This window comes from Podarcis erhardii (genome assembly GCF_964252035.2).
Source record: "Podarcis erhardii genome assembly, chromosome: 10".
Taxonomy (NCBI): domain Eukaryota; kingdom Metazoa; phylum Chordata; class Lepidosauria; order Squamata; family Lacertidae; genus Podarcis; species Podarcis erhardii.
The window spans coordinates 19522086-19537339 of NC_138500.1; the positions used below are offsets into that span (position 1 = coordinate 19522086).

The 15254-nt window shown below is 44.0% G+C and overlaps 1 protein-coding gene across 7 annotated transcripts in view; it reads left to right on the plus strand.

Annotated features, from left to right (window-relative positions):
* The first annotated feature begins 6849 nt into the window (after window positions 1-6849).
* Window positions 6850-15254, plus strand: part of KDM5A (lysine demethylase 5A) — a 42758-nt gene continuing 34353 nt past the window's right edge. For 3 of the 7 annotated variants that reach the window (XR_014160792.1, XR_014160793.1, XM_081878780.1), the window contains exons 1-5: window positions 6851-7776; window positions 10573-10650; window positions 11888-12010; window positions 13783-13953; window positions 14404-14538. Coding sequence is in view for 5 of the 7 variants with exons in the window: in XM_081878780.1 (XP_081734906.1) it covers window positions 7600-7776; window positions 10573-10650; window positions 11888-12010; window positions 13783-13953; window positions 14404-14538 (684 nt within the window). In the remaining 2 variants the exon portion in view is untranslated. Of the gene's footprint in view, window positions 7777-10572; window positions 10651-11887; window positions 12011-13782; window positions 13954-14403; window positions 14539-15254 lie in introns of all 7 variants that reach the window. The other 4 variants (XM_081878781.1, XM_081878783.1, XM_081878782.1 and 1 more) reach the window with 4 other exon arrangements.

Consider the following 15254-nt stretch of genomic DNA (forward strand, 5'->3'; position numbering starts at 1 on the left):
AGGGATTTTTCAAGGGCTCATGGAACGCCTGTTAAGAGGTCTGCCGGGGGTCTTGCCATTTTTTGATGACGTTTTGATTGCTGGAAAAGACCCACAGGAACTGGTTGCGCGTGCCCGTGCAGTGTTGCTCAAGTTCAAGGAGGTGGGGTTGCAACTAAAAAAGGAAAAATGCAGTTTTGGGGTGCCAACTGTGGAATTCTTGGGGTTTAAAATTGATGCATCAGGCATCCACCCCACAGATGCTAAGGTTAAGGCCATCATCGAGGCACCACGACCACAGAACAAGACGGAGTTGCAGTCATTCCTGGGACTTATTAACTTTTATCATTCGTTCTTACCCCAGAAAGCTTCGGTAGCTGAACCATTACATAGACTGTTGCAGAAAAAGAATGTGTGGCGATGGGGGCAGGAGCAGCAGAAGGCTTTTGACTCTTTGCGAGGAATGCTGAGTAGCAAGAGCGTCCTTGCTCATTATGATGAATCGAAGCCGCTGGTCCTGGCATGTGATGCCTCTCAATACGGCCTGGGGGCGGTGCTGAGTCATAGGGAACCGGATGGGTCGGAAAAGCCCATCTCTTTCTATTCCCGTACGTTGTCGCCCATGGAGCGCAACTATGCTCAAATTGACAAAGAGGCGCTTGCAACTGTGGCAGGAATCAAAAAGTTCCATGATTATGTGTACGGTCGTCATTTCTCCATTGAAACGGACCACAAACCACTGTTGGGGTTGTTCAACCCGAACAGACAAACGCCACAAATTCTCTCCCCCAGAATGTTGCGTTGGTCTATATTCCTGAACGGGTTCCAGTACACCTTGACCCATGTGCCGGGGAAGCGTTTGTGCCACGCTGATGCGCTGAGTCGATTGCCCCTTCCTGGCGGGAGCAATGAGGATCCTGCTCCAGCGGAGCACATAATGATGCTGGAAACACTTCCGGGGGCTCCTGTAACGGCTACTGATATTGCTGAGAAAACGAGGAAAGATGCTGTTCTCTCCCGTGTGCTCACTTGGGTGGGGAGGGGGTGGCCAGGTGGTCCACATGAAGACAAATTCAGGCCTTATGCGACAAGGCAGCACGAGTTATCCATGCATAAGGGTTGTCTCCTGTGGGGAGATAGCGTGATCATCCCAGCACCACTGAGAAACAGGGTTCTTGAGACACTTCACATGGGACACCCGGGAATGGTCAGGATGAAGTCGCTAGCCCGATGTTATGTGTGGTGGCCTGGAATGGACCAGAACATAGAACAATGGGTACGAACATGCAAGGCATGCCAAGAGGTGTGGCCAGAAGTGGCCAGAGCACCAGTTCACTGGTGGGAGCAGTCCAGATCTCCCTGGAGCCGGCTGCACTTAGATTTTGCTGGGCCATTCCAGGGGAAGGTCTTTTTGGTTATCGTCGATGCATATTCCAAATGGTTAGAAGTGGCGATGGTCCCTAGCATGGCATCAGCTGCCGTAATCAAGGTGTTGAGGCAGCTGTTTGCAACCCACGGGTTACCTGAGACCATTGTTTCAGATAATGGGGCACCTTTGGTATCCCAAGAATTCAGGGCATTCTTGGCTGATAACTTCATAAGAGGGGTCACATCCACGCCCTTTCACCCATCCTCCAATGGGCAGGCGGAGCGCATGGTAAGAACAGCCAAAGAATCCATTGCGCGCTTAATGGAGGGTAACTGGTCAGCTCGCATCGCGCGAATGTTATTTTTGCAGCATGCGACGCCGTGTACTGCGACGGGCAAGTCGCCAGCTGAGCTGCTCTTGGGTAGAAGATTGGTAACGGTGTTGGATTATGTCCACCCGGATAAAATGCCAAACCGTAATTCAAGAGCAAACCCCCAGGCTGAGACTGACACAACAAGGTATTTCGCCCCTGAAGATCTGGTCTGGGTGAGGAACTATTCACGAAGTTCGCGGGGGGTGGCTGGTGTGGTCACCCGGGCTAGTGGACCTGTGTCCTATTATGTGACCTTGGAAAATGGGCAAGTTTGGAAGAGACATATAGATCAGCTGAGGCGCCGGGCGCTCAGCAGGGAGGAGTCTGATAATTCATCCCTGGCTAACGACGCAGAGCTGCAAGACCAGAGTGAAAATGGCCCAGAGGTGCAATCACCAGGGGCTTCAGCAAATGAACCAGGGTCTGCTAGTCCTCAGGATGACGAGGTACAGGTAGGGGACCCTGAGATGTCTGGGACTCCTTCTGTTCCTGACGAAACCCCTATAGCAGCCCCCCTACCACAGGTGACACCCAATCCGGAACTGGCAACACCTGTTGTCAGGAGATCAAGTAGAAGTTGTAGGACCCCACAGTACCTGAGAGATTACGTCTGCTGTGCTCACTAGGGGGGGAGGGGTGTTGTGTATTGAGTCAAAGGATTTTATATCTGCATTATTATTGTCTGTATTTGCATTAGGGTAAAGTAACTGCCTTTTGGTTCCAGAGGGTACAGCTACTATTGGTTCATTTAAGCTGCTGTATTTGGATCCTGTGTCTTATTGGTTGCCTCCAAAAGGCAGGACTGTGACTGCCTGATATTGTTCCCTCCAAAATGTATCCTTTCTAGCTTGTTCCCTGTCCCTATAAATGTAGCTCTCCCCTCCTCAGTCTTCAGTCTTGTTGCTTTAATAAAGAAGTGTTACTAGAGAACTGTCTCCAGCATATTATGTCAAGAGAGCTGAAATCACAAACCCCACGTCACAACAGTGGTACTTTAAAAAAATCCTAATTGGTACCAGTGCAGTAAGGCCAGGATTGGCTTATCTTGCCCTGGTGAGCAACAAAGTAAGTACAGTTAACTCTTTATTGGGGGGGGGGGGGAAGGATCTGCACAGGAGTATTAGGTCAAACAAGCACAGCAGCTCTTCTTTGGTAGGTGCCCTTATGAAGCAGTTGTGGAGGTTGAAGGGTCTCCAGGGTTTTCCCAAAGCAATCTGAGACTGCCTGTATGACGCTAATTTCTCCATCATCCTCTTCATGCCTCTCTTGGTTCTGGGAAACCAGGCTGGAGCTAGGGGAGCTTGTTGCAGCAGGACGGTGAGACACCTCTGCACCTTCCCCAGCCTGACTCATCTCTGCCTCTTGGCCTCCCTCATCCCACTCACCTGCTTTAGCGTCTGCTTTTGGACTTCTCTCTGCCATAAACACTGTCTGCTCACTAAGCCCTGCTACCTCTTCAGCTTCTGACACTTCCTTCTCCCTCATCATTGTCCTATCACCACTTCCTGGGCTCTGAGCCTTCCCCAGCTGCTTCCTCCCACCATTCCTCTGTATCCAAATAGTCCATGACAACATTGCCAGATACCAAACCGGTTGCATTCTGAAAATATTCTTAGGTGAACAATTCATTATTTATTTCATTTGTATAGCACTTTTAGTAGTTATGTATCTGAGCCATGGGGGACCACCTACAGAGACTCCCCCAACGATCTTAGTAATTGGGCTGGATATAAAGGTGGTGTTTAAGATATCCTGGGTGCAAGAGGGTAAGGGCTTTGTAAATTAAGACAAGAACCTTGAACTAGTTTAGACGTGTGGCAAGCAGGAAGTCAGCAGGTGTTCAGCAGATAAAGGGACCCCTGACCATTAGGTCCAGTCGTGACCAACTCTGGGGTTGCGGCACTCATCTCGCTTTATTGGCTGAGGGAGCTGGTGTACAGCTTACGGGTCATGTGGCCAGCATGACTAAGCCAGAGCAGCACACGGAAACGCTGTTTACCTTCCCGCCAGAGCGGTACCTATTTATCTACTTGCACTTTGACATGCTTTCGAACTGCTAGGTGGGCAGGAGCAGGGACCTAGCAACGGGAGCTCACCCCATCGCAGGGATTCCAACCGCTCACCTTCTGATCAGCAAGTCCTAGGCTCTGTGGTTTAACCCACAGCGCCACCCACGTCCCTATGTTCAGCAGATAGCATTAGACTAATTCATGTTGTGTTTAACCCTAAGCAGAAATGGATACTGGTCAGTGTCCAGATAGGAGACTGCCTGGAAGCTTTATAAATATTGTCTTGGGTCCGTGGAAGAAAGATGTGATATACATTTAACAAATAATCAAACCTCCATGTTCAGAAGCAATATATTTCTTGAATACCAGATGCTGCACACAAACAAGGGAATGGCTGTAATATTCATGTTCTGTTTGTAAGTTCCCAGAATAATCCTGAATAGCGTTGGAAATCAATTACTGATCCAATAAGTCAGTAGCATTAATTTATAGGACGCAGAGCAGAATCTAAGCTTTTCCTTGCACTGATTCTACATGTTGGGGAAACCCTCAGCTGCAGGATTTATGGGTGTTAAATGGCTGTTGAAAGGGAATCAGCTGAAGGATGGGCATGAATCGAGTTAAGTAAGTATAGTATATTTTAAAAAGCAATGAACACATTAGTTTGCTCTGGCCTAAACATGAACCAAATCAAGCTCAGCTTACTAGCTATGTATAACAACTCATGAAGGGTTTGATTTCCTGGTTTTCTTGCCCTTCTGGGACTGTAAAAAGAAAACAGGGGGCTCATCAAGCACCTGCCACCTGGCAAATAGTCAGTGAGGCGGATCGTGGACAAGAGTTTGCCATAGCACATCAAACCAACTTCCTGTAAACACTGGGGTTACATAATGGTATAAATTGTGAATTTATTGCAGTACATAATCAAGTAGAATGCAATCCTAAACATTATTAGCAACTGTCAGCATAGAATCAGGGGGGTGGTATTTATTTGTTATTCATTTAGATTAAATGAAAATGAATAAATGTGAGACAGGGCAACCTTTCCATATTATATTACACAACAACCTTTTTATTTTCCCAGGATTTTCCCAATTGGTTTATACTGTGTTTGTTTAGTTGTCCTAATTGTTGCTTTATGAATTGCTGTTATTTCTATTGTGATGCCATTATGTTTTTTGAAAGTCCCCCAGAAACATATTTGAAGGACGTTTTATAAATCCTTAAAATAAAATAATGAGATTGAATGGAAAATACGCTTCCCAATTCTTGCTCAGGACCTTGACAAAAGCAGAATCACAGCAGTCCCCGCCCCCTTCTGCTCCACTTTTGTTGTGGAGCTGCCTGGAAAAAGCAGATTAGTAACCCTTTTGTCCACAAAATAGAAGAGACTGAACAATCATACGCATATAGGTGGTTTGTTTTCTCTTCTTTCGATACATGTTTACAACAGTTTGTTGATGTTGGTGATTAATGACAAAACTAGGGGTACATAGTTTATTCCATATGAAATAACCTGAAATAAGGTTATCTACCTATTATTCAACACTTCTAGTTTCCAGGTTTTGGAAGGCAGTGAGTGACCAGAAGCAAGGATGTACCACTTGATTGTAAATAGAAGCTCTTAGAGGTAAACAAAAGACGAAACAAAACAACCCCACACAAAACCAAACCAAAACATTATCATTGTAACAAAGTAAAAAACAGATATTAAAAAATATATAATTATATTATAATATTATATTATAAGATATTAAAAGATTATAATTACAATTAAGCTAAAAGCTGTGGGATGATGCTGAGGGATGGTATTGTATTATGGAGTCTAAATTTCAAACAACCCAATTTTTCCCTTTGTTTGTGAGGGGTGAGCCCCAATTCTCTACAGATTACAAAGTACCTCCATTTTTTCCCTATTGGTTTGTTGTTATTTTTTTTTAACCAGTCTCTGATATTGTTCCATTAATAGAAGACCTTAAGAGGATAATGCAATTATGCTTGTTATGAAAAAGTCACTGGCTGAAGTTCTGCACACCAACATGACGTAAAAAGAGTAGGAGCAGTATGGCAGCCAAAACACGCACCCCTATAAGAATCCTGGGAACTGTAATTTACCACTAGTGAGCTACAATTCTCAGCACCTTCCCAGCAATCTTTTTTGGGGGAGAGAGGCTTGATGTGTAGAGAGCCAGTGGATGTACAGCATCCAGATTAAAATCTCTTTACTCAGAATCTCTCTGAGCAAACATGGGTGCTGCAACCTCACGCCCTGCAAAGTAGGCTGCTGTTTTTCCGCCTAGCCTATCCTGCCCTCGCCAAGATTGCTGCAAGGATTAAAATGGTTGTAGGCAGGGAAACCTGTTTTAATTTATATCTATCCTGATCTTCTAGTGATTACACATCCCTCAGGTTGGCTTGCAAAAATTTAAAATCGGAATAATGCTCCTAAAAAACACACGTTAAAAATACATTTAAAAGCAACAATGATTTTAAAAATGACCTTTGCAGGTTTTAAAAAGAAAAGCAATTTTTTAAATTGTTGCCTACTGGAATAAAAATATATTTTATCAGCTGGTGCAAGGCAGCGAGAGGCAGGGCTAGGTTTTTAAAAAAATATTTCAAACTGCAGCCAGCAGGAGGAAAAGTGGCAGGTACACGATTTTAAAACACTGAACTCGTGGTTTTTGTTTTCTTTTTTCTGGTTAGCTGGCAAGTTTATTTACTGGGAAAGTCGTTTTCATTAATCACTATGGCTAAAACCGCCTCAGACAGCCAGCCAGGCCCCCCAAGGGATTGTTCTCTGAGGGACTCCGAGGGGGTCAGGGAACTGCGGCGCTTCGGGGGGAGGGACGGTTGCTCTGGCGACCGAGAACGGACGGCGGCGTCCGTTAGGGCGGGGCAGGAAAGGTAGATGTTGAGAGTGACAGCTGCTGTGGGAACTATAAGTGGGTGGAGTCCAGGTGGGCCGTTTCGAACGCGGGGTGGGGGAGCGAAACGTCAAGAGAGACGCTGCAGCTGAGGCGGCTTCCGCCCGTGGATGCGGGGGGGGGGGGAAGGTGAGAGAAAGGAGCGCATTAAGGCTCGTAGAGGCGGGCGGGGCTCTGCGAAGATTCCACGGAGGGGGGCGGGGCAGAATCTGTTCGCACACGGAGAGAATGGGGTACATGGACAGTCGGCTCCGGAAGTTCTCTAGCCGAGGTGAGCCTAATCACACAAAACGCACTGCACATTCCTCCGCGAACCGAAAAAAAGGGCCTCGGCCTAACTTGCTCCTACTGTTTAGAACCCGTTGCAGGAGCAAAAGGAGGCGACTCGCGAACTTGGCGCGTATACGAGCCGGTGCTTCGCGCGAAGAGAGGAGCGGCTCAAGCCCCGAGGTAGAGAAGGCCGGTACTAATGATTTTGAACATAAACTACTTCGCGGAGGGATATTCTCACACGGCTCGCTTCCGCAAGAAAGGGTTTTTAACAGACGCGTCACTTCCGGCGAGCCTCAAGAAGGGGAGGAAAAGGAAAGAAGAAGAAAAAACAACAAACCCCCCGAAGGGGGAAACAAAAACAAACGAGAGGCCTCGTCAGCCGCGGGCTCCGCGAGACTCCGGCGCCTGTTTCGGAGGGCCTCAGGGCTCGCGGGCAGCAGCGCCCCCCCCCTCGATGGGCACCGGGATGTCCCTCCGCCCCCAGGCCCCTCTTTGAGCTTCTTTGCCTCCCCTTCGCCTTTCCCCCCTTCGCCCTCCCTCCCTCCCTCCCTGCTTCCCCGCCTGCCGCCTCCTCCTCTGCCGCCGCCGCCGCCGCAGCAGCAGCTAAGCCCCTTCCCTCCCCGGCCCTGAGGCGGCGGCATCATCACCGTCGACGGCGCCGCCGCCGCCATGTCGGGGGACGACGACGGCCCTGGCGGGTCTCACTACGTGGCAGAGTTCGTGCCTCCGCCCGAATGCCCCGTCTTCGAGCCCAGCTGGGAGGAGTTCAGCGACCCCCTAGGCTTCATCGGCCGCATCCGGCCCTTGGCCGAGAAAACGGGCATCTGCAAGATCCGGCCTCCCAAGGTACCCGGGGAAGGAGGAGGAGGAGGGGGGATGGCGAAGTGGGGTCCACCCTTCAGGGCCTGGAAAGGGGTCCGTAGTGGGGAGGGCGGGTGGGGTCTTCGGAACAGGATCTCGGCTTTCCCGTGAAGTCGCTCCCCTGGCTTTTCATCTCCTCGCTGGCCCAGCCTCCCGTGCCCGGTCGCAGCACCAGCTGCCACGGTCTGTGATGCTTCTTCGCCCGTGAAAGCTGCCCAAGGGATGGCGCTTCCTTAACGAGGGGGCAACTTCCCCTTTGGATTCCTTGATTTTTGTTTGTTATACTGACCTGTTTTTAATTTTGGCTATGTAATTCCGTAACGATGTTTCAAAAAAGCAAAGCTGGGTGGGTGGAAAGGAGGAAAACAGGAAGAGAGGGTATTGAAGATTAAGGGTCCATTCAGTGTTGTAGCAATATACGATACAGTAGCTATGATCAATACAAGAAGAATACTTACTTTCACTTTGGGGGAGGGTTACCATGTTTACGTTTTGCATAGAGCAAGTTACCTAGGCCACAAAGACTAACTTCTGTTAGTTTTAGGGTGAAGGGCCCCTAAGCCTTTTGAGGTGTATAAAATTCCCTATCAAAAATTTGTGTGCAGTTCCTGCGTAACTTGATCTAGTAAAAATGCCTTTTTGCTTGTCTATCTGGAGGCAACTTGGTAGTAGCAGAAAACACTATACCAATTTAACAAAGTCCTCTATCCTACACTCCATTTTTCTCTAGTACATTTCTTCAATAATCTAAAATATCAATTTAACATATGATGGGTGATTATTATTTTTTTACATTAAAAAGTTCCTTGCTCTCCCCTTGAACAATCGTTTTCTGGCTTTGGGAAATGGGATCCAGTTGCTGCATCCTGCTTTGAATGTTGCTAATTCCCCTTCACCATCCAAGGTCAATCTAGATCCTGTCTTCCATCTTTGTTACTGCATTTTCAATGTACAATATTTCAGTTATATTCCATGGCATTGTATGAAAGACGGTTTTACTCATCACATTCCCTTTAATCTCAAGAGGTGTTTAAAGTGCTGGAGTTTTCATTCTCAGTTTTTCAGCTCCCTGCCCCAAATAACTTGTAGAAAGGGAAAAGCAATAGCAATGATTAGAACTGCTTTTTTTCTGGCATTGCTTTTGCACCTTGAGTTTGGTAGGTGCTGGAAAAGGAGTGTTGCCAGAATAAGATGTGGACACCCTGTCTGTCACTAAAAGAGTTGGGTATTTGGGTTTCTCTTTTTAATTTCACAATAGTGAGGGGTTTCTAAAGTGGATTGAGCGATGGTTTTGGAGTATCAGTGATCTGGCAATAAGCTTTTAACTAATTTTTAAATATATTTCGGTTACTTGTTACTGAATGAAATGAATTCTGAAGTAATGTTGCGCCCCATTTAGTCCTTACTGGGGATGAGTGATAATAAAAACTTCAGTTCTATTACTATATTGTGTTTAAAAAACATGGTTTTATTCAGGACAATCCTCAGTTGCAATTATGGATGATTACTATTGCATACTGTTAAAAAGAGCACATTGCTTGAAAGTTGTTCAGCTAAAAAGATATAATTTTGCATCTCAGCATTGTGCATGCATTTGCAATGCACTTTACTTGCAAGTTAGAGCATAATCTCAAGTGCAAAGTAGCATAACATTTAATTTTGAAACAGTGTAGTAGCAATACATAAGGATTAAAAAGCACTTCAGGAACAAGTCTTATCATTCACTAAAATACTGAAAAAAAGGTGCCATTAAGTTTTGTAGCCTTTGTTTTGTTATTGCCTCTGTTTTATTCTTGAATCCACCTACTTGGCCTTGTGGCATGTTGCTCTATAAGTAGATGCCTATTTTAGGACCACATCAAATACGTTGGATTGTTTGTAGTATCTGCTGTGGTTCTAAGATGAAAACTCAAAATTCTGGTGAGCTTAAATGTCTTCTGATTCTTACTAGCAGCCTCAGCACCTGCATAGTGAACTGGTTACGTTGGCAGATACTTTAAATCTTCATTCAGCAATGAATTACTTGCGTGCTTGATAATATTAGAAGCTTTAAGCAGTATGCTATTCTAAATGTTTTTGAAATATTGCATTGTAAGTGATTTTATCTCTTTTCTTATAGATGCTTCGATGTTTAGCCTTAAAAGGTTTAGCCTTAAAAAGTTTGTAGTAATTTGATTGCTTATGGCAAGTGGTTTTTCTGTTGTTGACTCATGCCATACTGGGCCATAAATGGCAAAGAGAGATGTAGGCAGGCAGGCAAGTAAAGTGTTCTATGGACTTGTAACTTGTGAGGCATACTGCTGTACTGACAAGAAATTGAAGTGCATTTGCTGAAGTCAGAGTCTAAGCATGTTTACAACATGATGAATCCTTGGGTTTACCTTGCATATTGTTCTCAGTTTTGTGTTCCTCTCATGCCAACATCTCCTTGCAGGAGTGAAGGTTTTATTGGATTGCAGATTCTGCTTCTGCTTGTATACATTAGTGACCCACATGACTATAGACATTGGAAGAATTAGGGCCTTTTTAAACCAGATACATTCTCAAGTATGCCAGCATTCTGATTGTTTCCTGTCAGCTCTAAAATAAATTAACCTTGTTCTTAAAAGCCTTTTTACTTTCTAATTCATCTGAAGATATTCTCAGGTGTGCATTGATTTAACTTGCATGTAAGAATAAAAATCCAGTATTTATAAAATATTGGGGAAATAGCTATGGGGATGTGTTGGATATTCGTTGAAGGCTTATATCTTGAAACTAAATTCCCTCCTTTCTTTTTAGGACTGGCAGCCTCCTTTTGCATGTGATGTACAAAGTTTTCGTTTCACGCCACGAGTTCAGCGTTTGAATGAACTAGAGGTGAGCTTCCCAACCATTGGCATAAATCTGTACCCCTATATAAAGCATTAGACCTGTTTGTTTGGGGGTTTTTTTATGAGGTACAAAGTTATTGTCTTAAGAAATGTTTAGAACATCTCAGCCTTCCATCATTTGTATTTACATGATTTGATTAATTTAACTTCAAGTGTCTATGAGCAATATTTCATTTTATTACCGTGCATCATTGCAGGAGCTCTTTACAACCTACTGGAAATGTCTTACAACACCAGTTTAAAACACATCCCCTGAAACTATAACCGTATTCAGGTGCTCAGAAGAATGCATGAGGGCACAAACTGTGTAGGGAGTACATTCACTGCTTAACATCTACACACACGCTGTCCCTCCCTGCTCCCCCTGCTCCCTCCAGCCAAGCTTTTGATCTTTCCAGTAGGTTTGAAGGGGGATTGTAAGCATGTTTGGCTGAATACATTTAGAACCTTATTCATGATAGGGAAGTTTGCTTTTCAGGAGGATTCTAGACACATTTAGACAACTATAGGAAGATTGGGGTGGAACAGACAGTCATTGTATATAGGGGACATTGCACAGCCCCGTGTCCCTTGCAAGGTTTGCGTGTTTGCTTGAATGCCTGAATAGGATTTGTTTCAATGATTCTAGTAGAACTTGTTTTCAAGTAAATAGGTTAGAGCTGAAATTAGGCTTAATACCAGCATAATAGTCTAGTGAGACATAGACTCTCCTCAGCTTTCAGATAGTGAATGAAACTCTTCCATGAGGATATTACTCTGATATTTTAAACTTCAATTTACATCGATATCTTTATTTCTTACTGCACAGCATTTTGATTTGAAAATGCTTAAATGATATACATGCAACTTGCAAGAGACTTTAAAAATTCTGAAAAGAGGAAACGCAAGGCATCTGCATTCAAGTAGTATTTTTCATTGTACTTGGATTCATCTGTTTCTTCTCCTCATTCCTAATATTTTTTCTTGACTTCTGCTGTGCAAGAAATATCTGCCAGTGGTAAAGGAGAAGTCTCCACCAGAGTTGTAGGAATGTAGAAAGCTTATATCCAGATTTGTCATTTGTTGAAATGGCCTTGGTTCTGATAGGACATATTCTGGTCTAAGTTTTGAAGACTTTCAAAATAGAGGAGCTGCCTGTGAGCATGCTGCCATTATTTTCCTTGGGTATTGTGCTTCTCTCATACCTAACTTGTATGACGTCCCTTGCCTTGGTTTGTTAATAGGCAATGACTAGAGTGAAGCTGGACTTCTTAGATCAGCTGGCAAAATTTTGGGAACTTCAAGGATCTACATTAAAAATCCCAGTCGTGGAGAGAAAAATACTAGATCTTTATTCACTGAGCAAGGTGAGTGTGAATCTACAATCCTTTGGTAGGGTGTTAGTGGTTTCTCATAAAATCATGTTTTCCTTGCTGTAATAGAGAATCATAAAATATTCTAGCTTATGGCTTGAATAATATGGTGTGTTCATTGATAACTCCCCCTCCCTCCATATTAAGTCCATGGATTTTTATCGGGGTACATAAGCAATAAGGAGTTTTGGGTGCAGTAGCTTTCTATATCAGCAAGGCAAATTACTCTAACTATTTGAAAGTGTCTTAAGACTCTTTGTTGGGTCTTGCTACAGGAGACTAATATGGTTACTCTACTAGAACGTAACTTCCAGGCACGTAGGGTTCCTACTGCACAGCTTCTTAGTGTTTCCATACCAGTTCATAGCATATGCATTGCATCATGGCAGAAAGCTGTGAATTGTGACTTAATTGGTAGCTAGTAGTACATTTTAAAACTATCATTAATACAATAATGCTAAATAATATTGTTTCTGGTTTTAAAAGTGCCTGTAAAGCATGCTAAACTCTTGTAGTACTAAATGTTTATTTTTATAAAATGTTTTAAACCTGCCTTTCCAAAGCTGCACGTAGCATACAACTTATTTAAAGCCTGCAACCTTGGTATAATACAAACCAATGGAAACAGCCTGGTTTCTGCCATAGCTGGGGATGAAGGGCCACTGGGAGGCTGCATCCCTCCCTCTCAGGGAATCATGGTAAAGGGCAGACCAACCTGAATCCTTTCATCAATAAGTGAAGGACTTGTTGGAACTGCTTTCCTTTCCCCTCTCCTACTTTTTCCCCTTCTGTCTTCTAACTATTGGATTGTGAGTCTGAGAACAGAGACTGGTTTGTCTTTCCTTAATTGTGAAACGCTTAGAAAATGTTTAATAATAAGAGTAGTAGTGCAGAGAGTTCCAACTGTGCAATAGCACTTTTGGTCTCATGGCAGTTCATTTGTCAGATGAATGCCTTCTCAAAAGTGCCTTGTCACCTCCCTGAATGCCAAGAAGGAAGAACACAGATTTGCGGTATGCACAGCTATGGGCCCTTTTGAGTGAGATGAGTAGTATTTCACAACAGTGGCTTGTTAGATGTGAACTTGAACAAATAGAAAGCTGTACATATCCAGGGAAGGGAATTTTACAATTGGCTTGTAATTCTGTTCAAATTTACTTGACAATTTAAGGGGAGGAGGAAATATGGTGTTGGAGGAAGGCTCTCTGGGCCTGATGCTGACCGTATTACTCTCATAACATCTTCTTCATGGCAAATAAACACTGGTTTAATCAAGCCATTGAGGATCTAAATTGATAAGAATCAGTTAAGAATTGAATATAGCTGTGGCTGCCACCTTCAACTTGAAAGAAGCAGACTGTTTTACCTCATGCAGTAATCTGTTGCCTTAAGACTCTTTCCTGGGAGTGTCTGCATAGCCACTATTCTTGATCTCCAGCTCTTCTGACTTCTGACCTGGACTGAACAGCAGGTTAAATTAATGCTTTTCATAAGATGGAAAGTCAAGTTTCTGGCTGCTGTTAGTGAGAATCTGCTATTTCAAACATCTTTGGGAACTGCTTCTTGTCTGGTTTCAGGCATCCAAATCGTCTTTATGCATTAAGCTTTTGGAGCGAGAAATGAATTTGATTCTGCAGAACAACTATCCCCTTGTTATTAAGTAGAGGATCTGGTGAAGTTTTATATTTGGACTGTGACCTGTATGCTTTAAGAAACTTGTATGTAGCTTTCTAAAAAAATATATATCTGTTTTACTTTTATTTCAGATTGTTGCCAGCAAAGGAGGCTTTGAAGTGGTCACTAAAGAAAAGAAGTGGTCTAAAGTTGCAAGTCGTCTTGGTTACTTACCAGGAAAGGCAACTGGCTCACTGCTGAAGTCACACTATGAACGGATCTTATATCCATATGAGCTTTTCCAGTCTGGTGTCAGCCTTATGGTGAGAGATGGCTTTGTTTGCAGGAGAGTAATATGAGATACAGTATGTTGCTTGTCTACTGTATACTAACACAAGGTTTTGTGCTCTTGTGCATTTGCCTCATGGAAACAAGTTGCTTATATCACGATCAAGAGAGATATGTATTATACTGTGATCTGGTTTTGCGATGGTATCTACTTCTTTGTTTATGCTTGAGGTCAACCTTGATAGGATGAGGACTTTGTTGGAAAAGAATCAAACATGGGAAGGAATCTTTCCTTGGCTAGGCAGCAGCACTTGAGAAATCAGTTTTATTCAGTTTTCGTGGGTGACTCTGTCCAGATGACATTTGTAATGCAGTGTGTCATTGTTGGTAGCCCTTTCTCCCAGTAGTGCTGCTCATCTTGAAAACCAGAGTCTGCCATCCCAGATCCAACCAACCTGGTGTCCTTCTGTGCTCTGATTCTTTAGGGCATCCAAAAGCAAAACTTGGACCTTAAGGAAAAAGTGGAGGTTGAGGACCTCGGCATTGGTGCCCAGTCTCCCCCTAAGCAGGGTACAAGAGTGAACGTTGTGCTGAAGAGAACCAGACGTGTCAAGTCCCAGGTACCCAGATCACTTGGCCACAGTAGACAGAGTGCTTTAGTCTTTGCACCAGTGCAGATGCATTGGAAATGCAACAGCCTTTGTCCGGCCGTGGGGGCTCACTCAAAACTTCTCATGAGGAAGCCATCCTTTTAAAGATCAAAAGTGAGCATGCTAGATAAAAACACTCACTTTGTGCTGGCCTCACTTAACGTTTCTCTCACTGAATAAGCCTACTATGTTAAGAGGAAAAAGACTTGTGTTCATGCCAGCTTCTGAATTTTATATCAGTTTGAGCTGGTGGCTAAGCTGAGGAGTTCCTTGGGTTTCATTTGGACTGTGGCCTCGCCGTGTGGCCTTAAGCAAACCATTATCTCTTAACCTCAGCTCCCCACTTGCTGTAATACAAAGGTGATAAACTGGTCTACCTTACAGGATTGTTTATAAGAATGAATGAAATGCTTGTTTTGAGTATTCTTGAAAACTTAAAGTCCTGTATAAATGCTTAGTATTGGTATGGATGAGGAGATGGGCTGATGCACACTAACACCAGCAGAACTAGTAGTTATGTAGGAACTTGGTTCAGTTAATTTGTAGACAACCTTCTTTTTGTGTGTTGTGGTGGCCGGAAGTCTTCAGAATAGTCCTAACACTGAAGGGGAGAAATTGCTTGTAGCAGTAAAGGCTTTCTAAGCAATGTCTACTTCTTCCGTTCAAATTTCTCAGTATTTCACTTT